This window comes from Lynx canadensis, chromosome B4 (assembly GCF_007474595.2).
Source record: "Lynx canadensis isolate LIC74 chromosome B4, mLynCan4.pri.v2, whole genome shotgun sequence".
Lineage (NCBI taxonomy): Eukaryota > Metazoa > Chordata > Mammalia > Carnivora > Felidae > Lynx > Lynx canadensis.
Window position 1 is genome coordinate 362032 of NC_044309.1, and position 22838 is coordinate 384869.

A 22838-nucleotide genomic window follows, 5' to 3' on the forward strand; every position below is an offset into this window, starting at 1 on the left:
AACGTTTTTATTTATTTTTGGGACAGAGAGAGACAGAGCATGAACGGGGGAGGGGCAGAGAGAGAGGGAGACACAGAATCGGAAACAGGCTCCAGGCTCCGAGCCATCAGCCCAGAGCCTGACGCGGGGCTCGAACTCACGGACCGCGAGATCGTGACCTGGCTGAAGTCGGACGCTTAACCGACTGCGCCACCCAGGCGCCCCAGGCAGCAGCTTTTAAAGCATGTGTATACATACAGCTTGTGGGACCACAGTCCTAAATCCTGCTGGCCTCCAGACCAGGATGTCTGGAGGTGTCTCCTGGTTACAGTTGCAAAAATTAGGGCTCCTTTCATGGAGGTGCCAGTGAACTAGAGCACAGTCAAGGGGAAGTGCAAAGTTGTCCCCCTGTCCACGTTCCCTGGGAGCACCTCCACAGTCTCTAGATGTGACAAACCTGAAGCCTGTACCTCAGGCTGTGCCCCAGGACAGATAACCTGTGCCCCAGGACAGGTACTGCGCCCCAGGACAGGTAAACAGACCTTCCTCCCAGAAAGCCTGGGCTGTGTTTCAGTCTGTCGTCTGTGCGGTGCCCCGCAAGCCATCTGTCAAGAACAGTCTCTCCCCATGACACAGACCTACGGGGCCCAGGTGTCCTAGCCCCTGGCTCCCAGTGCCAGGCGTGCATGGGTATCCCTGTGCGGTCTATGGGCACCTGCAGCTCTAGCAAGGCAGGAGGCAAGTGTGGGGCTGCAGCACGCTCACTGGCTTCGGTGATGCAGGAGGAGGGCACGGGGCTGGGGTGCATCTGTCGGCTGTAGCAGAACAGCACTAGCAAGGTAGAAGCAACGTGCAGAAATGGTCCCCATCAGCACCTCTATCCCCAGATGGGAGTTCCGGCAGGCCCCTGCCCCTCTGGCAGATGCTTTAGGGTCAGCAAATGAACCCTCTTCACACACAGTGGAATCACTTTCTAAACTGCTGCTTCTGTGCTGGGCCTTGGGACAAGCGAGTGGAGCATGAGTCCCGTGGGTGTGCTGGACACAAGCCCCAGTATTTCCAAAGGCAGATGTTCTGGAGGTTCATCTCTCTGGTGCAGGCCCCAAGGGCTGAAATGCCTAATGGGTGACGTGAACACCCCACCCAAGGAGGAGCTCTGAATGTGTGAGACTCCCCCTGTGTGTGGTGGCAGTGCAGGGCTGGGGCATCTGGTGAGACAGTGTCCCTGCCTCGGCCCCCCCAATCCCGTCTCCCTTGAAATGGAGGAGCTGGTCAGCGGGTTCTTGGGTGTTCTGCACAGGGAGTCGCTCCACACTCAGCCGCAGCCGCGGGGCCAGGGGAAGAGGCCAGCTCTGCATCCCCCTGTGCCACCGTCTCAAACGGCCCCCCATCAGCGCTCGAAGGCCGGGGTGCGGCAGCCCCACCCCTGAAAAGCTGCTGCTTCATCCTGCCACTGAGCTGCGCACCCAGTAACCGTCCCCTCGACTGACACAAGTGACGAGAACCTGTAGAGCCTCCCCAATGACAAAAACACCTCTGTGCTGCTCGGTCCACCTCCCGCTGAGATAAAGAGCCACTTAAAAACCAGCCACCTACACATTCTGACTTCACCACAGAACGTTCCGCTGCGGCCCAGCCGGACCCTCCCTGCTGGCGACAGCACACTCTTTACCTTTCTGGTGAGTGGCACTTCGATGGGCACGGGAACAACTTCAGCCAGCAGGCAGCCGTAGAAGGCCACCATGGACGCGGCAGGGTCATTGTTGGGGAACACCAGCGCCACCTGCACAGACACAGAGCAGGAGGGATTAACCAGCAAATCGATGCCGCCAGCTTTCAAAATACCGAAAAACGATGCAAACCGCCATGGGCAGCAGGGCTCATGTTCTCCGTGAGAACAGAGGCTGAACAAAAATTAGGTGCACGCTTAAAACTACCCTTCAGCAAGATGCATTCAAGTACCGTGTACTTTCCCTTTGATTCATGTGGAAGCGACACGTATCGCCCACAGTCCTTCCTAACGCTGCCCCCAGAAGACAACCACCCGGACGTTCCGCTCGTCATCTTCCTGCCACGTACTTAACACAGGGTGAACCGCACCACCCTCGCTGGGCTCGGTAAGAACTCGTGTTTCCACGTAGCCTTCACAGGGGTGACCGAGCGCCGTGTGCTTCCTCACTTGGGCAAGGCTGGCAGGGCGCTGACCACAGGGTTCCATCCTGGTCCGAGGTCAGTATCAGCCCCTCCAGGCCTCAGTTTTCCTGCCTACGTCCTAGTGCTGCGGTGAAGGTCACAGAGAAGGTGGTGAGGGCTCGGTGCGAGGCCCGGCGCACAGCACACGGCCGTGAATGCCAGCCAGCCGGGGCTGTCAGTCCATCCGTGGCACCCTCACAGATGAGGCTCCACGAACGCCTGCTGCCCCGGTTCCACCCACCGCCTTCCTGCTCGGCCTTAGGGACGAAAAGCACAATAATCTTGGAGTTACAAGAGGTGGGCTGATTTAAATTACCTGGAGTAGTAGGACTTTTTTTTAAAGTTTACTTATCTTGAGAAAGAGAAACAGCCTGTGCATGCAAGAGCAGGGGACGAGCTCACAGAGGGAGAAGGAGCATCCCAAGCAGGCTCCGTGCTGCCAGCCAGCGCAGAGCCCAGCACAGAGCCTGATCCCATCACCCCGGGATCGTGGCCTGAGCCGGAATCCAGAGTCTGACGCTTAACTGACTGAGCCATCCAGGTGCCCCGGGTAATGTGATTTCTAAAATGTTTTCTGATAGGCCTGAGGTTATCTTAACGTTGAATGATCTTTCCACGGGATGGCTTGTAATTATTCTTCCTCACGTGAAATGCTTTTCGTTCCCCTTTTTACCTGTTAGCCTATTCAGCCCATCAGTGTTTTGACAAGTACCCTAAAATCAGGATGGATCTTAAATATACTTGACGGCATTAACTCTTACGCTTGATGCAAAGACTTCTTGCTGCAGTACTGTTTGGTTTTTATCGCTGCATTTTTTACTGGACGTTTGTCAAGACGCCCCTGTCAGCGCCCACGACTTAACACGTACGTCATCCCACGTGAGTCCGTCCGGGGCCTGTCCCAGGGTCTGCCGTGTACGTGCCCACCTCTCGGGCAGACCGCCTCCTCAGGACACCGCGGTAGCTGTCCCGTGGCTGCGTGTCTGCGCTGCCCGCTCCGCCCTGCAGACCCCGCTCCTGCCGTAGCCCGCGCCACCCCCACGTCCTGATTGGGCATCGGGGTCCCACTCCCCCCTTGTGGACAAGTTTGCTGCGTGTTCACAGGCACCCAGATCCCATGACTTAACACGCACAGGTCGCTTCTGCATGACTCATTCAGGAATTTAACCAATTTTGTCTCTCAAAATGTCCTAACCAGAAGTTGCCAGTTTTTCCAGGAGCAGCTGGGTAACACACTCAATTTCAATATACAAATAAGCAGGTTGGTGTGAAGGGACGCAGATGGCAGCTGAGAACAGAAGAGGCCACATCGTAAATTTGTCCATGTTTGAAACTTAGCGACACAGGATAGCAGGTGGGGAAGAAATCAGCTTGGGATTCAATGAAGGTTTCCTTTCCATGCAGCATTCCTGCAGTTCACTGAAATCAGCTAAATGAGAGATACATGACCCCATAAGGCCAGCAAAAGCCATTCTGCACTACCGACGACTGTGTTTGAGAACCCTGAGAGGTAACCGTTGCTTATGTCAACTTACTCCATCCTGACAGCACTCAGCCGTGAGCAGGGCTTTCCAGAAGTAACTGACTTGCACACGTACACATATGAACCGTCAGCAATTATCTTAACAAAGTGTGTGAGGATTGCAGTAGCTGTAGGGGCTCTGCCTTCAAGCGGCAGCTGAGCTGAGAGCAACAGGTTTTAGATGTGGGTCTGGCAGGGCAACACTGAGCCTTCCGGGTGAGTATCTGTGAGCTTCCGGGTGCCGCCGCCACAAGACGTCTCTCCCTGAAACGGACCAACATGTTTGAGGAAGTCGTTCAAACTGCAGGGAAACACAGGACATACTGCTGTTCCATCCCAAACCAACGGATGCACCTATTCACAAAGGACCAGTTAAACACCGACTTGTTAGTCTTCTTGGAGCACCTGCTCTGGATGCGGGAGTCCCCGCCAGGAGCACAGAACCGAGAGCGAGAAGACGGGGCACCCCCAGACTGGGAACAAGGTCTGGCTGCCACTCCGGCTCCGTTCAAAGGAAGATCAACCGAACCTGGGACTGCAAGTTCCCACTGCTTTGTTGCTGCAGCTCATGCTGGTGAGGCCACACTGTATAAACCTGGCAGAATCGTGTTAAATAGGATGAAACGTTTAGTTACAACGTAAAGTGAATAAAAGCAGACTATGAAACTGTATATTGTATCTCTCGATGATATAAAAGTAAGGGACAGGGAGGGTCAGATACCTCTGAAGGCTCAGAATAAAAACTGAAGGTTTGTTGCTGTTTTGTTTTGCAGTTTAAGGAAGGGGAGTCTGTACTTCAGTCATTCCTGTTAAGTCTTGCTTCCGTTTCTGAGTCGGTCACAAGCCCTGTCTTACTGGCGGCTCCACAGTGATTCCCGTGCAACGCACACACGCAGGTGCTTGGTTCTGAGGGACCCACACAGCTCCCCTGTATTCGCTCCTCCACGGATTCCTTGAGATGTCATTGGACCGAATCCCCCACAGGGCACAGCAGGCATCCACAAACCAAGAGGCAAAGGCGCAACCCACCGCCGCGCTTCGGAGGGTCTCCTCTTGGTAAAGGGATGCCCCTCGGCCAGCTTGCCTTCAGCGCTCTTCACACCAGGAGCTGCTGCACACACTTCCCACGTCAGCTCCTTCCCATGCTTTCCTGGAGCCTAGCCTACAGCTCACAGGCTCACTTTTCCTCTCTGGGAAGACTTCTCAGGCCCCAGATGCTCCTCAAAATGAAAAACATCTCTCTCCTTCCAGATAGTTCATCTCCACCTCTTACCCCTCTTTTGGGGATCTGTATCACTTTCCCTTTATAGAAAAGCTGATTATCAGTAATGTGTCTATTTATATTTTAATACAACTGGCAGGCTCCCTTCAGATGTGACGCACCTTCGTGCCTTCCAAAGCTCTGACTAGATATCCCCAAACCCTATTCAGCTTAGGCACATAAAGCCCTTTTCGGAAGCCCAAGAAGGTAATTCCCCAAACAACATTAGTAAGGTCACACACACACACACACACACACACACACACACAAAATGTAAATTTTTATGCTAAGGACTGAATGTTCACTATTCTGGGGAAAATTATGTTTTATTCAAAAGTGATTTTCAAAGAGAGCAAAAAATTCCGTTTATAGCAACATAAGCTTATGATCAATTTACTGCTATGGTCGTGTATATTTATTTAATAAAAGTATCTGTACACATGTGCCCGATATTAACTACATGAATAATGTTTTAAATAACTTAGAAAAGTAGTCTCCCTCACACAGTCAAACCAACCTCTACCGACAAACCTCTTTACATAGTTTATTTTCTCAAAACTGTGCCCCGCAAATTCCTACTAACATCTTAGCTGAACAGAGGTGGTTTATTTTGTAGTTGTTATTTTAAGGGAACTTCAATAATCTGGAGGCCATGCTCTATAAGAATTTTTAACGAAATCACTCTACTAACACTATCCATGAAATTATAGTTAAGGGAGATATTGCGTACAACTGATTTTTTATTGGGGTAAAACATACACAACGTTGACCATTCACTTATTTTATTAATTTATTTTGAAAATAAAGTGCACAGCTCAGCAGCATGAAGTACATTCACAACCAGAACCATCTCCCGACCTTCTCATCTTCCTAAACTGAAGCCTCACTCCAATTAAGGAACTTCCCAGCCCCCGCCAGCCCCCTAGCTACCATCACCCTTCTGATTTCATGAATTTAACTACTCTAAGTACCTGGTACATTTGTCCTTTGCAGCTGCCATATTCCATGTCACGTAGTCTTCGAGCCCATCGTGTTTTATTATGTGTCTCCGTGCATCTGCCGATGGACACTTGAGTTACAGCCACCTTTTGGTTTTGTGAACAATGCTGCTATGAACACTGGTGTTGCTATTATCTGCTCAAGCCCCTGATTTCAGTTCTTTTGAAACGGAAGGGAAACTGTTGGACCAAGCAGTAATTTATGTTCAATTTCTAAAGGAGCCGCCATACTGTTTTCTGCAGTGGCAGCACACCGGGGTTCAATTTCTTCATTCTTGCCAACATTTACTTTCTGCTTTCTGACAACGGCCACCCCAATGGCTGTGGAGTGCGGTCTCACTGTGGTTTTAACATGCAGCGCCCTAACGAGCAGTGACATGGGGCGTCTTTTCAGGTGCTCACTGGCCATCTGCAAACCTTCTCTGGAGAAATGTCTATTCAAGTCCTCTGCCCATTTTTTAAACTTATGTTTTGTTTGTTTGTTTTAGCATAGTGTGGATACTAACCTCTTCTCAGATATAGAATTCGTCAATATTTTCTCCCATCTTGTATGTTTCTTTTTCAGTCTCGATAATGTCCTTTGGTGCACTGAAGTTATTTTGATGAAATCCAATTTATGTTTTTATTTTTGTTCCACGGTGTTTTTGGTATCATGTAAAAAAATCATTGCCAAATTCTGTGTTATGCAGCTTTCCCCATGTTTTATTCTAAGAGTTTTATAGTTTTTGTTCTTTAAGTCTCCGAACCATTGTGAGTTAATTTTTTAATAGACGGTGTAAAAGGTCCAACTTTGTCCTTTTGCTTGTGGGTGGTCTAGTTTTCCCAGCACCATTTGTCGAAGAGACTGTCCTTTCCCCGTGTCATATCTTAACATCCTTGATGAACCTGCTTCACCGTGCACACGAGGGTTTATTTCTGGGCTCTCTGTTCTACTCCATTCTCCACATCTGTCTTTACGTTAGCACTGCACTGCTTTGATTACTGTAGCCTTGTGGTTTTATAATCAGGAAGTGCTAAGACCTATAACTGAGATTTACAAGCCACAGGTCAAACTTGTTCAATAAAAAAATGGAAAGAATCATAGTCCACCACAAAAGGCTGGGCCTCTGGTAATCTTCTAAAAAATTCCTCATGATGGGCTCCTGTCTTTATAATATCTTAAGTAAATCACAGCTTCTGTTCTTGTTGGTTTATGGTGCTCGGCACTGATATTTTTACTGAATTCACTTGGGAGTTCTTTGGGCACAGGTAGGATAACCCAGTGTTGGGGTCTCAGATACAAAGCAGCAAATGGAAAAAAAGATGCTACATTTGAAGGCAAGAAAATGTGGTTCTAACCCTGCCTCACATCTAAATTGGGGTACAAAAATTGGACAAGGGTATCAAGTTCTTGGAGTATAACATTGCAAAGGAATACTAACATCTGTTCTCTGTAACTTCAGATTGCAGGAAGAATAAAAATTTGCTTATCGGTTAAACATAGTAGCCTCTATCCAGAAATTTAACACCAGGAAAGGAATGGCACCAGCAGCGTGCTATAAAGATTTCAGTACACTGATGGATGTAAACAAAGTTTTACATATAATTTGTCCTGCCGGCCCAGGTAGATGACACACGAATGTTTCAAAGTAGCAGACGACAGGACAAAGGCTGGGAATGTGGCTCTGGGGTCTGCCAGAAACAGCTGCGAGTGCTGGCTGAGCCACTTATGAGTTATGTGCCTTCATCTGATGTGACACTCTCAAGTCTGCCCGTCCTCATGGATGAAACAGAAGTACTACAAGTCGAACTCACGGGGTTGTTGTAAAGGCTAAATGACATATTGTGCAACTGACCCCGATTCATGGTTAATGTTAAGAAAGCCTGACTTAGCAGCATTAGCATTAGGAGACACTGAACTCTAGAACTTCAAACAGCAGGTGTCTCTGTCGCATACAATGGAGTGTTTGCAGACGTGCACTTACCCTGTCTCCTGGTCGTACCATAGGTTCCTGCTTTGTACCTAATTTATGCAGAATGTTGTAAGCAACCTTCATACTTCTTGTCCACAGTTTGCCTATTAATACAAGTGATAAAGACACAAGTAAGTGGACACATACATTTTCAGTTATGTCTCAACATGCACATAACTAGAGACGGTACTCATTCATTTTAAGCCTTCAAGTAACCCTGAGTCCATGGAATCCTGAAGTAAAATAAAAGCCAGAAACTCTGACTCATAAGCTCTGAGAGGCCTAAACACTGGAACAAGGTACTGACACACACTATAAGTGTGCAAAGCAGCTACAGCAAAGCCACAGAATATTTATCATCACAGAAGATGGGAAGATTTCTGGGGAGTAAAGTAGAGCAGGGACAAGGGCAACAGTGTGTCACTGCCGATTCACGTTATGCAAAATGACACATTTCCACTGTTATCAGGGCCTTGCTCATGAAATGAATGAAATGAGTGCAAAAGGTACTTAGGACACACTTTGCAAGGCCTGACCCCTCTTCCCTCCCCAAGTCCTGAGTTTCTCAGCATCACATCTTGCTTGTCTTGGGGATTCAGGATTTTTTGAGAGTAGTGTTTGAACTTAAAGATGGTGGTAAGTATTCAGAGCTAAAGTTCTGAACTCCAGAAAAAAATAACCACAAAGGAGGGTTAAAAATAGGATTGAACACACACACACACACACACACACACACACACACACACACACACACACACACACCAGAAAGGACAGCCAGCGTGGAAGAACCTCCAGGGTTCCCACCCCTGTCTCCATTCTAGCACCAGACGCTCCTGCACAAGAGGACAGGGCAGGGGACAAAGTGACTCTGACACCTAATATGAGCTCTTAGACACCTAAAGGGCTTCATGATATCAGCTTCCACATGCTTTCAGAAGCAGGCGAGGTGTTAGAAGTTACATTAACATGATCGTAACAACAGTTAGGAGCAACTTTAACTCTCCCGTAAATACAATCACTGTTTTCATCTTCTTCCTATTTTAAATGTAACAGTTAAGAAGTTTTATGTTTATAACACTTGTTTTACTTCACATTGGATTTTGCAGCAACCTAAATTAGGGTTATTGTTTATCTTCCACAGGATTTATCAACTTATCTCCTCCTTAGCGATAAGGGGACAAAAGGAATGTTGTTATCTTAATGTCTCTAACTCCTAGGGTTTACAGTATGTGCTCAACACATGGTCTTCGTTTCACTGATGTCATAGGCAACCTAAAAAGGACAAAATGACAGTACGCTCTTTGGCCATACTTCTTGAGCACTTAGGCTAATTATCAGACATGAAGGTCTTGTCTGTCCTCCACCCTCTTTCTCTAGATCTGCCTCAACACTGCAGTCCTCAAGAGTGGCTACCTTACAAGCATTTGGTCTTTTGTTAGGTGGCTATATTTTTTCCACAAAAACAGCCACTGGCTATTAGAAGTAACTCAGTGATTTTTCATCTAAAGAAAACAAATATTTTGTGCCTTCAAATCTTTTTAATGTGAACAATATTAGGGAATCACAATTAAATAAACAATTACAATCAATTTGTTGTAACTGAAAAACCCAATGGCTTTGTGAACAAATCTGTTACAGTCAGATGATTAGCAATGTTACATTTTGTTACACTTTCAATGTCATTCTCTGTTTGGATATTATCATATATTCATACAGAAGCCAGTCTACGGTCGGGAGCTTGAAAAGAGCAACATACTTTTGGCAAAATACCACTTGCTGTTTTTCAAGGAGAAAAGCTTTGCTGATTGAAGTTGCAGGAGACACAATGGTTCTTTACTGACTTACAGAGGAGAATGAAAAACTTTCCAAACAAGAGAAGTTACTGGGAAAGGGATCAATCAGAATGGAAGGGCAGACCATGCATTTTCCCAGAAGCAAATGCAAAACCAGACGTGTAAGAAATGTTAAAGAGACTTTTTCATGCTGAAAAGAAATGGCACTAATAAGTAACAAGAAAATAAATAAAAGTATAAATCCCACTAGGAAAGGTAAATCTAGAATAAAGGCAGTGGACTATATAAAGCCAGTATAAAAGGAAAAGGACAAAAGTAGTAAATAGGGACACGCAAGATATCAAGATGTAAAATGTGACATGAAGAACATGAAATGTGGGTGGGAGAGTAAAAATGCACGGGTTTAGAATGTGTTCAAACATAAGTTGTTATCAACTTATGGTTATATATATAAGTTGTTGTACGTGAGCCTCATGGTAACCACCAAGCAAACACCTCTAGCAGATACACAAATATAAAGGGATAGCAATGTAAGCCTCACACTAAAGAAAGTCAAGTGCACATGGAACATTCTCCAAATCATACGTGAGGCCACAAAACAAATCTCTATAAATTCAAGACTGAAAACATAGCAAGCATCTTTTCTGATCCATAATGGTATGAAGTGAGAAGTCAATTATAAGAAGAAAACTGGAAAATTCACGAGTATGTGGAGATTAAACAACATGCTACTGAACAACCAGTGTGACAACAAAAAATTCAAAGAAGAAATTAAAAAAATACCTTGAGACACGTAAAAACGGAAATACAACATACCAAAACTTATGATTTGTAGCAAAAGCGGTTCTGAGACGGAAGTCAATAGCAATATAGGTGTACCTCAATGAACAAGAAAAATCTCAACTAAACAGCCTAGTCTTACACCTCAAGGAACCAGGAGAAGAACAAATGAAGCCCAAGCTAGCAGAAAGAAGGAAGTAACCAAGATCAGAGCAGAAATTGTTAAAATAGGGACTAAAAAGGCAATAGAGAAGATCAACAAAACCAAGAACTGGTTCTTAGAAAAGGTGAACAAAACTGACAACCCTTGGATAGACTCACCAAAAGAAAACGAGAGTGGACTCTCATTTAAAATCTCAGATAAAATAAAAAATGAAAGTTATAACCAACACCAGAGAAATACAAAGGATCACAAGAGACCACCAGGAACAATGATATGCCAACAAACTGGAAAAAATGAATAAATCCTAGAAACATACGATCTTCCAACAATGAATCATGAGGAAACAAAATCTGAGTAGAATGATTACTAGTAAGGAGATTTAATCAGAAACTTAAACACCTCCCTATAAACAGAAGCCTTTCCTTGTGAATTCTATCAAACATTCAAAGAAGATTTAATACTTATCCTTCCTAAACTCTTCCAAAATAATTAGAGGAGGGGAATGATTCCAAACTCATTTTATGAAGCCAGTGTTACCCTGATACCAAAACCAGACAAGGACACACAAAAGAAATAAGAGGCCCTTACTCCTCATAAACATAGATGCAAAATTCCTCAACAAAATATTAGCAAACTGAATTCAACAATACAGTAAAAGGATCATACACCGCGATCAGTGGGATTTATTCCAGGGATATGTGGATGGCTCAACGTTGTCAAATCGATCAACATGATACACCACATTAACAAAATGAAGAATAAAAATCATTTCTCCATACATGCAGAAAAAAGCATTTGACAAAATTCAACATTTTTTGATGAAAAACTCTCAACAAAGGGAATACAGAGGGACCATACCTCAACATAATAAAAGCCATACATTCAAAACCCATAGCTAGTATTGTGTGACGAGAAAAGAATCAAGACCAGGATGTCCAGTCTCACCACTTTTGTTCAATGGTTTTGGAAGTGCTAGCCAGAGTATTTGGGCAAGAAAAAGACTTAAAAGGTATCCATATTGGAAAGGAAGAAGTAAAACCATCTGTATTTGAGGATGATAGGATTTTATATACAGAAAAACTCTAAAGATGCCACCAAAACCAAAGAAATAAACAAACAAAAAACCCCGTTAGAACTAATCCAAGAATTGAGTAAAGTTGCAGAGTGCAAACTGATACACAAAATTCAACTGCATTTCTAGAAACTAACAATGAATTATCAGAGAAATTAAGAAAACATTTAGAGTTGCATCAAAAAGAGTAAGTACCATGAAAAATTTCAACCAAGGGGCTAAAAGACCTAAACTCTGAAAATTATAAGACACCGATGAAAGAAACTGAGGAAGACACAAACAAATGAAAGACATTCGAAATAATATTGTTAAAATGTCTATACTATCCAAAGCAATCTACAGATTTAATGCAATCCCTACCAAAATATCTATGGCATCTTTCATGGAGGTAGAACAAAGAATCCTAACATTTGTATGGAAACACGAAAGGCCCCAAACAGCCAAAGGAATCTTGAGTACGAAGAACAAAGCTGGGGGCAGCTAGCTCCCTGATTTTAAACTGTATTACAAAGCTACAGTAATTAAAACAGTGTGGCACTGGCATAAAACAGACACAATGGATCAGAGAGCCCATAAATAAACTCATGCATATATGTCAATTAGTTTACAGCAAAGGAGTCTAGAACACACAATAGGGAAGAGGCAGTCTCTTCAATACGTAGTAGTGAGAAAACTGGACAGTCACATGCAGCAGGATGGCACTGAACCACACCTAAAAATTAACTCAAAATGAATGAAAAAAATCGAACCTAAGACTTGAAACCATAAAACTCCTAGAAGAAAATAGGTGCTAAGATCCTTGACATGGATCTTGGGGATGATTTTTTGGATCCGACACCAAAAGCAAAAATAAACAAGTGGGACCATATCACACTAAAAAGCTTTTGTGCAGGACGGGAAACCATCCACACAATGAAAAAGCAAATTACAGAACAGAAGATATTTGCAAATCATTTATCCAATAAGGGGTTAACATCTAAGTACATAAAGGACTCAACTCAATGGAAAAAAATAATGGATTCAAAAATGAGCACAGGAACTGAACAGACATTTCTCCAAAGACACACAGATGGCCAAAAGACAATGACAGGTACTCAACATCACTCATCACCAGGGAGATTAAACCAAAATCATCGAGCTACCACCTCATACCTGTCAGAATGGCTAGCATCAAAAAGACAGGAGATGACAAGTGTTGGCGAAGATGTGGAAAAAGGGGAACCTCTTACACTGTTGGTGGGAGGGCAAACTGGGCAGCCACTCTGGAAAAACCAGCATGGGGGTTAAAACTGGTCATCAACGGATGAGTGGATGAAGAAAAGGTGGTATATGTACACAGGACATTATTCAGCCGTAACAAGGCATGAAATCTTGCCATTTACAACAACATGCATGGACTTGGAGGCATCATGCTACATGAAACAGGTGAGACAGAGAGACACAAATACCTTGTGATCTCACTCACTTGCAGAATCTAAAACCCAAGCTCATACATATACGGAGAACAGACTGGTGGGGGGGGGGAGAGGGAGGCATAAGTGGGTGAAGGGGGTCAAAGGTACAAACATCCAGTTATAAAATAAGTCATGAGATGTATAAAATGGTGACCATGGCCAATACCAGTTAATAATAATTCTGTACTATGTATTTGGAAGGTGGGGGACACGAAGTCTCAACCGATTTTGTCAAGTTAAACTGGTATTTTAACTGAGAAAATAGATATTAAGACTCTAAGATAGCCTGTGCATATAGAAAAAAGAAAGAGATGCGGACATGATGCATGCACTGTCTTACTACAGATTAATTTTAATTTCAATTGGATTTCTGTGAGGAGTACGCAACCATAAGAAGAGTGTAGGTCTGAGGAAGCGGGTAGGCGGGTGAGGAAGGGGTTTCAGAGCTCACGCTCAGCACAGCGGCTAGGTCACCTGCGAACAGCAGTGGAGCCTGAGAAACACATCGCCAATAATGCAAAGCATAAACCATGCAGAAAGGTTTCCCAACGCTTTTCTAGCTCAAGCACCTGAATATTTCAAAATATCTGGAGCAAAAGCCAAGTCATAAATCACAAAAGGAAGGAAGGAAGAAAAGAAAAAGAGGAAGGAGGAGGGAGGGAGGGAGAGAGGAGAGGGAGTTTGCCTGGTAATAAAAGCGCACTGCAGCAAAGTAGAATAAATTTGCAGGTATCGTGCTGAGAACAGGAGGAAGCGAAGATTCATGATAGAAGGAAATTAGTTGCTTAGCATGATTTATTTTTATTAACTGAAGACTGTAAGATGGTGTTTTATTTGTACGGGTAAATGGAGAACAGTGGATTGTTCTACAGGGTTGTTAACCTTCACTCCCTGTATTTTCCATCCAAGATCCCAAGTTTCTCAGCTACCCTCCGGCTTTGCAGGAAGTTAAATGAGAGCCGAAAGTGAACTACAGGGCTGTAAACAGTCTAGTCTGCCAATGAGACTGAGTTCCTTGGTATGAGAACAATTCTTATTCAGTGAGCTCTCCTCTGTATTCTGAGCAACACCCAGCCATTACAGGTTCATCTATCTCAGTGTTTCTACCTACAAAGCACTTTTCTACAGTTTTTCTGGTATTGGCCAACACTTCCCTTTTACATCCTGATGAACTATCACCGTGTTTTTGGAAATGCATTGCTTACATTCCTCTAACAGGTCAAAACCAAGAGTGACCCACAGCATATGCCTCATACAGATGAGTAAATGCAAGAAAACACAGATGACTGAAGAGCAGGGGCTGTGATGCTGGGGTGTAGACACACTTCCCTTAGATAGCCAAATTCCCTCAGATAACTTTCGGCGTCCATCTTACACCGCAGCTCACAGTAACGTGCACGAAGGCAAAGTCAGCGCTTCTCTGCTCTCTGTTCCCTCAGGAGAAGGGCTGCCCTTCCGACCGCAGTCCTCAGCCTGGAGAACCGTGTCTCCTTCTCTGATGCCCTGCCCCGCACTGGGCAGGTACACAGTTAGCGCCTCGCGCATCTCAGCGCACGCTTGTAGGCAGCCAGGTGGGCGCTTCGCTGCGTGTGCACACGGTGGGTCCTGGGAGTCCCCGTACGTGGCAGATGATCTCTGGAAGAAGCTAAGGAGTGACAGTTCCAGCCACACCACCAGCTTCAGGGCTGGGTCTGGCCAGGGATGGGGGTCACTAAGGAAAGTCTTCCACTTACTTGACTAAAACCTATTTCCAAAGAACATAATGAAAAAATCCAGCTAAGCCTCACCATGGGTGAAATGCTCTTTATCCACTTAGAAATACCCAACACTGCCAGAAAATGGCAAAGCTGGGAGACATATGCTCCTAAACCCCAAACCCATTTCTGTCCGTGAGACGCACAGGTAATGCTGGAGTCTACAGCGGGTACCCCCTGAGGCCCCACATCCCAAAAGGCTGGACTCTGTGCCGCTTATTGTAACATGGGCCAATGCAGAAACGAGCCCCTTTCCTACTCCACGTAAGAGCACTGCTGCCAGGGACACAAAACTTCGATCTAGACACAGTTCACCTAATCTCACACGTGCAGACAGAGGAGGGACAGCTCTGGTCTTCCTGTTATTCAGCTGGTCTCTCTGCAAAGCTGCAGCAGGTGCTGTGACAGTAACCCAACCACCTGCTTTCTCCTTGGCCCCTTACCCAGGGAACAAAGAGAACGAAATCTTTCTGGTACAGAAAACTACTTCCAAAAGTTCACATATTTCATTAATTGTACTGAATGAAGAACTAAAGAGAACCCTGTTTCTCTTGCTTTTTTGAGTAATCACTTTGGAAATGGTTTTTGTTTTTTCTGAAGGATACACATACAAGAGTTTAGATACATATTCTTTAATTACCCATCCTTCCTGAAGGCACGACTTTCAAGAACATCACATGCATGTTCCAAGAGGTAAAATCCACTATCTTATTAGGGTTATGACTGATTTTTTTTGTACCCATTTCTGGATTTTACTCCAAAAACGCTTAATAAGTAGTAACTTTTCATATTCAAATTAAGTACTTTCCCTAAAATATTTCCTTCTAAGTCCATTTTGTTTCTGTACTGGATTTACAAACGTAAGTGAAGCACCCCAAAAGTGGCTGCTGTATGCAGGCAGAGTCAGGAAGGTGAAGCGGCATACGGAATTACCGTAAGTGAGGATGTACAGGGGCTTCCCGTTCGTGTCCATCGTGGTCAAGCACGGGGCCTTCGGGGAGATGGTCCCCCACCGCTGCAATGCGGCTTCTAGCGATGGCGGCCAGTTCGTCACCACTCCCAGCTGCTCCCCACGTACCGCCAACATCTGCGCTCCCTCTGGCTTTGGCTGGTTCGGATCCGGTTGCTGAACTAAATACATTGGAAGTTTTTTTAAAAAAATACATGCATATTAGCACAATCACCGTTCTCTTCCTTTTAAAGAAGGCAGAAGACTTACACATGTTTATTGGTGGACTGAAAACATGCACACGTGCTTTTCTAGAATCACAGCCAGGACCTATATGCTAGCTTCACGGACGTAATGGAAGCACTTAATTCTTACACTTTCTAAGGCAATGCTGGGATGGTGAATATAGGGAGACCTGAGTGCATCTGTAAACTGACAGATGAACTGTGTATTTTAACATGCCTGGACTCTGGGATTGCAACAGCTATTCAAAGTATCAACTCCTGATGTACATACACTAGTAATTCTGGACTCCAGAGCTCAAATTTTGTTAAATTATATTTTGCCCTTAAATATGGGGATGTAAATTTGAATTTGCAACAATTACTATCAATAACCAACCCAAGCACATTTTCTTGAGTAAAACAAAAAATGGCCTATAACGCAATACAATCTTCCCAACTCTTTAGTTTACGTTAGCAACTGTTACACTTCTCACTTTTAGAAAAGGATTCTCTCCCTCACAGTCTGCAACTGACAATCTCCCCCTGCTGGCCAGAGAATCAGCAGGGTCTTACTTGTGGCAGAAAGAACAAGAAAATAAGGAATCTGGGTTTGACGTAGTCCTGAATTTGCACAGAGGGGCAGGAAATGATCCCAGCCGCATGCACACTCTGCCTTCCTCTTAATGAGCTTACGTAGAGAGCACGTGTCACCTTGAGTCACGGTTTTGTATGCTTCCCCGCGTTTCTGCTACCTGGTGGAGGCCGGGCTCACGGCCGTGACTGCACCCTGGGAGGGCCACAAACATGTAGCCTGGGTGTCTATCCTGCCTTGCCCGCACTTAGCCTGTCTCTAAAGGCGGCTTTGGGAACAGTGCCTACAGTCTCTAGAGAAGATTCTTATCTTGCAGCGGTGCCAAGATTGTTACTCCTAACAGCCCAGTCATGACAGTCCCTGGGATCACGCAGACAGAGTAAGCGGGGGGGGGGGGGGGGGGGGCGGAGGCCCCTCTCACCTTCCAGCAATTCTTCAAAGTCATCAACAAAGAATTCCCGTAACGGCGGCCGCTTCGGTCGTTTGAGCGTATTGACGAGCTGTTGAATTTTCGCGGACACCCGGCTACTCACTGGCACCCCTGGAAAACAGAACCACCGACAGAAGAAGGACCAGTCAGTACCTCACCAGCCGAACGAGCAGCCACAGGAAAAATGGTCGTGACACCAGTGCCAGGGCCCCATATTGAGGGCCCCGCAATTGCCACCCAGGACACCCCACCTGGCAAGAGCTTGCCCCTGAGTGGACGTCAGGGTGCAGTGGCCCCACCAGCACCACAGGGTCTTCAGAGACCCCTCGAACGATGCTGCAGATGTCCTGCTGGGGTTGGGGGAGGGGCACCAGACCCTGGGCTGCACCCAATCACACCTCCCATTCCTGAAACAGGATCTGCTCCCCTGTCCTTCTCTGATGGAGTTCTGAGAGCTGTCTCTGGAGACCACCAGCACTGCCCTCTCTGGGGCCAGAGTGGCCTGCCCAACGTGCCAGGCACATCCTGACACAAGGGCGGGGCACTCAGGCTCCGCGGGCTCCGTGGCAGGCCTGCAGTCTGACTGCCCAGCGGCCCTCGTCCGTGCCTCAGTTTCTGCTCGCCTGAGTGCATGTTCAGCCAGTGCTTCCTGAGCACAGCAATTTAAATGCTCTCAATTTTTTGCCTAACCCAAAACACCAGGATACGGCACACATTCACACGTACAGACAAAAACGAACTCCATATCACAACAACATATTTCTTACCTACAACAACGAACAACATCACTTTGGAAACTGAGTAAACGATTGCCAAAAAGGCAGAACGATTTCTAAACGCCCCAAATTAACAAATACAAGGAGCATCAGGGTGCTGACATCCTCAAGCCGGACAAGAGTGTCCTTGTAGCACAGTCTATTCCGCAGAGAGGTCCTGCAAGGGAACCAGGCTGGAAGGGGCTTTCCCGCAACCCTGGCAGAGCTGCCCTCTTCCTCCTCCTCCCCCTCCCCCACTGATGGTCATGTATCATAAAGACAGATCTCAGCGTCTGGAACAAATATGACAGATCTCAAGGAAGCTTTTTATCAAATAAAAAGCGTTTTCACAGATAGCCTCAAAATATATTGGGCACTTGCAGAATTGAGACAGTAAATATTTTATAGTTTGGGAAACATACAAAGATATAGCACCCAGAATTCTCAATATCTAAACACAGTATTTCTCCATCAAGTGCCCCACTGAGTAGGTTCGGGTGAACGGAAGGTCGTCTCCCACTGCCACTGGTGCTCCGGCTCGGCCACAACACGCAAGAGTCCTCCTGAGGACCCCGCCCCGAGCCTGTGATGGGTTAGGGCTGGGAGGGTTCCAGAATCTGTTTTCTGACAAGGTCCTGGGTGACTCTGACACAGGGATCATTGCACACAGAGAAACACAGGACACAGAGGACTCACGTGGTGTCAGCAGGACAACACGAACTTACCTAGGGGAACAGTCAAAGGCAGACTTCACAGACAACAAAGCTATTAAATGGTGACAAGAATAACAGTTACAACCGACTGGATACAGGATGACTTTTAACAGGGACACAAAGCAACACTGGCACTGTGAGCACCCCAGGGAAACCAGGGCGGCTCACCGACCCCAGGGGCGTGGGACTGGAACGAGGACTGGGCGTGCCACCCGACAGGTCAGGGCCTTCCTCGCCAGCCCCAAACCACACAGTGCCACAGGACACACACCCAGAGGGATGGACAGCACACCGAGGCCACACTGGCTGCCTTCACGAAAATCACATCTTACATCACCACTGGGTCTACCACACTCTCGCGGCCTGGGAAGGGTTGAGCACATGGAAAGCAGAATAGAGCATGGGGTTGACGCCCAAGTCTGCTTCTCCAGACCGGGTCACAGAAACGGCCACCATACTCAGAATGTACTGACACAGAAGGACGAGGAATGAGGGAGAGCCCCCACTACTGTACTTGATCACCGCTGACGTTTTTTTTTTCCGACATGGAGGAAAAAACCCTCTTTCTTCAGAAGTCTAAAGCATCACACTAACCCATACACGTCAATTATCGTTTTATGTTTAACTTCACGTTATCCTTCTCCTAACTGCTCGTGGTCTTAACACCTCCGTGCTAATTTCTTAACTGCCGAACCAACATTTGTTACTGATTAGCAAACATGTCAGACTCATAAAATTTCTGTTTTCTTCTCGTGACTGAGTTCCCCCCACACTGATATTTTTTCCTACAAGGAAACACTCTTGGACAACTTGGAGATCATTTGCATTTCTTGTCCCGTGCCACCTTCCATGGGAGCCACGTAAAGAAGGTGATAAACCAGGTTCCGTGAGTCACTTTGTATCTACAAGAAACACATCCAATCCTGCGCACAGAAGGGCCACTTAGTAGAAATGAGGATTTATAAAGAAGGAAAAATGACTGTCAGAAGACCTACCATCGCCAGTCTCCATGAGCTCCGCGTTGCCATACTTTGGTGCCGTCCGTGATGTCGTTGAGCCTTGTGGCCTTTCTACTTGTATCGAGTGTTCTGAGGTGTAAGTGGTTACATCAGGAGGTGCAGAGTGATTTTCTATAAAGAAGCAAATTACAAGTTTTCGGATCATCACAATGGAGTTATTCTGAAGGGTAAGTGAGCAATAGGGCTTCAAAAACTGCCACATCCCAAGAAAGGGCCAAGAATCTGAATCCAAGTGCACCACAAAAGTGTCAGGACAAAGATTATCTTTAAGGCAATTCATACTTCTCCAGATGGAACCACACTGGTACAATGATATTACAGCTGGAGCCGCATCAATGCAACACTTTAAAGTGACGTTTTCAAACAGCCAGCGGAAAGAGAAATATTTTAAGTTATGGGTTTGTTCGTAAAGGTTAACTTCCTTGTCTGTCCTAACAGAGACAGTGAGGAGCTCAAGTTCTACAGGTAGAGCGCCTGGGGCTTGTATCTCACTTCCTCCAGTCCCCAGGGGGCGTGTCGGTGCCCTCCTCCACTAAATGGGAATGACACGGCCAGTCCCCTGCAGGGTACAGTGAATGGATTAAACACACGTAAAGCTCTTAAGATACTTTATGATAGAGGGTAAGCATTCAAGAAATATTAGCTGTTCCACTTGTTTTAGCACGCATGATACTGAATAATCATTCCAAAGTGTGTTTATAACCAGCATGTATCAGCGTGGTATCACCCACAAGACTGGCCCCAGTTCCTCCCCACCGCGACAGTCACTACGAAGGGAAGCACTCACTGGTTAAGTGGGGGAAGCACGGTTTTTGTATTTGCTAAATAAGGCATTAAGAAAAGTGTATCAATGAGACCATCAACGACATTTTGCATATCCTCAGTTCTAACCACCGGCATTATACCATTAACTCTGATTTGGCTACCCTTACTAGGCAGCAGCTTGACCGGGTTTCTGTGGCTCCGCCACAGATTAGAAGCACATGCTCCACAGCCGGCCTGTCTCCTCTGCATGTTGCCCCACTTCAGCACCACATACGAGGACTGTTTAAGCACTGAAACCACCAACCAAAAGCACAAGAAAGACGACAAACAGGGTGCCAAACAGATCGTGTAAAGAACACCTCCTATAGTCCAAGGTGATAAAAGAGGTAGAGCATTACCCTGTTAGCCCTCAGCTGGGAACACGCATGCCGGGGACTCAAATTTTAGCCGTTCTGCACATGTCCTCAGAGAACCGATTTACAGTTACAAATAGTTTGCCCGAGTAGGCGGGTCTGCAACTATGCACGCACGGAGACTACGGAGTGACCGATTACGGAAGTGATCTCCCATCACGAGGGGACGCCACAGCCGAGGGAGATTAACGCGCACCCCTAGGCAAGCTTTATGGGGGCACCCCCCCCGGCGGCCAACACATCCCGATGTGCCTGGGTGATCCCAGGCATGCCGACCCTGCAGGCACATGGACACACCCACGGCCCTGGGAGCCGGGCTGCCGGCGTCACAGGGTTTGGTCGTCTGCTCGTCGCCGATCCCCTAGGACCAGTTACTAACCAACCTATGCTTTAGGGTCCTTCTCCGTAAAATGGGGATGGTGATGATAACACCTACCTTAAGCGGTAAACACACAGAGGCACCCAAGCGCTGCCACCATTAGGTGCACAGCACAGACGTTCGCCAAAGGGAGCCCGTGAACGCACCTGCAGGGGCAGCACAGGCAGGAGCGGAGCCCCAGATGGCAGCGGTCATGCAGTCTGAACCCGGAATCTCCGCACGGCAGACAAGCGGACGAGAGCGCCAAGCACAGCCGCAGCACACAGCTGGGTTCTCCACGTCTCACCTCCCTTTTCCAGGAGTGTTCGCCCCAGCATGGGCTGGACTGTGTCCCCGCTAAGTCCCACGTGCAAGTCCTCACCCCGAGGGCCTCAGAATGCGAGCGCACACTGAGACGGGTCTTTAGAGGGGTCACCAGTATCCTCCTGAGGTACTCGGAACAGACACACACAGAAGGACGACCACGAGAGGACACGGAGAGAGGGCGGCCTCTGCACGTCCGGCAGAGAGGCCTCGGGAGGAACCAGCCCTGCCCACACCCGGATCCTGGACTCCTCGCCTCCAGCAGACAGGGCAGCGAACTCTGTCGGTTAAGCTCCAAGTCCAGGGTGCTTGTCACGGCAGCCAGAGCGGCCTCACACCCCCCCCCCCCAAAGGACAATTTCCTGGATCTTAGCTCAGAAAAGGAACACCTCTGACAAGGGCGAGTAGGCAGCTCTGTCTGGTCACCGAGCGACGTGTGGCAGGGGGATTCGTGTCGCCTCTTCAATGTCTGAGACGCCATTTCCACCCTCCTTTTCAGCCCTACCCACGCTTCAACCAAAGAGACTTGCCTTGGCAGTAAAAACGCTGACTCTGTGGCTAAGTGGTACGCTCGCTGGGGTCTCCTATCTCGAGTGGAGGCACAGCAGGCAGCAGAGCGAAATGACAAAGATCCAAGCCAGCCACCTAGCACGGAAGCGGAGAGGCGCTCACCGCGCTGGGGCCTCACTCACGTTCGCGTGAACCTACATCGCCACGCAGCCACGTCGCGGGCTCACGTCCGGGTGTGCCTACGTCACCGGGCAGCCACGTCGCCGGCTCACGTCCGCGCGAACCTACGTCACCGGGCAGCCACGTCGCCGGCTCACGTCCGCATGAGCCTACGTCGCTAGGCAGCCACGTCACGGGCTCACGTCCGCGTGTGCCTACGTCACCGGGCAGCCACATCGCCGGCTCACGTCCGCGTGAGCCTACGTCGCCGGGCAGCCACATCGCCGGCTCACGTCAGCGTGTGCCTACGTCGCCGGGCAGCCACGTCGCCGGCTCACGTCCCCGTGAGCCTACGTCGCCGGGCAGCCACGTCGCGGGCTCACGTCCGCGCGAGCCTACGTCGCCGGGCAGCCACGACGCCGGCTCACGTCCGCGCGTGCCTACGTCGCCGGGCAGCCACGTCGCCGGCTCACGTCCGCGCGTGCCTACGTCGCCGGGCAGCCACGTCGCCGGCTCACGTCCGCGCGTGCCTACGTCGCCGGGCAGCCACGTCGCCGGCTCACGTCCGCGCGTGCCTACGTCGCCGGGCAGCCACGTCGCGGGCTCACGTCCGCGCGTGCCTACGTCGCCGGGCAGCCACGTCGCCGGCTCACGTCCCCGTGAGCTTACGTCGCCGGGCAGCCACGTCGCGGGCTCACGTCCGTGT

At 47.6% G+C, this 22838-nt stretch overlaps 1 protein-coding gene across 3 annotated transcripts in view; it reads right to left on the minus strand.

The window, feature by feature from the left end:
• DIP2C (disco interacting protein 2 homolog C) overlaps positions 1–22838 on the minus strand; it is a 411195-nt gene that overhangs the window by 122506 nt on the left and 265851 nt on the right. For all 3 annotated transcript variants that reach the window (XM_030321072.1, XM_030321069.1, XM_032593812.1), the window contains exons 7-11: positions 19580–19714; positions 17108–17227; positions 15855–16052; positions 7918–8009; positions 1652–1762 (exon numbers count right to left, since the gene is read on the minus strand). In XM_030321072.1, coding sequence (XP_030176932.1) covers positions 1652–1762; positions 7918–8009; positions 15855–16052; positions 17108–17227; positions 19580–19714 — 656 coding nt within the window. The remainder of the gene's footprint in view (positions 1–1651; positions 1763–7917; positions 8010–15854; positions 16053–17107; positions 17228–19579; positions 19715–22838) is intronic.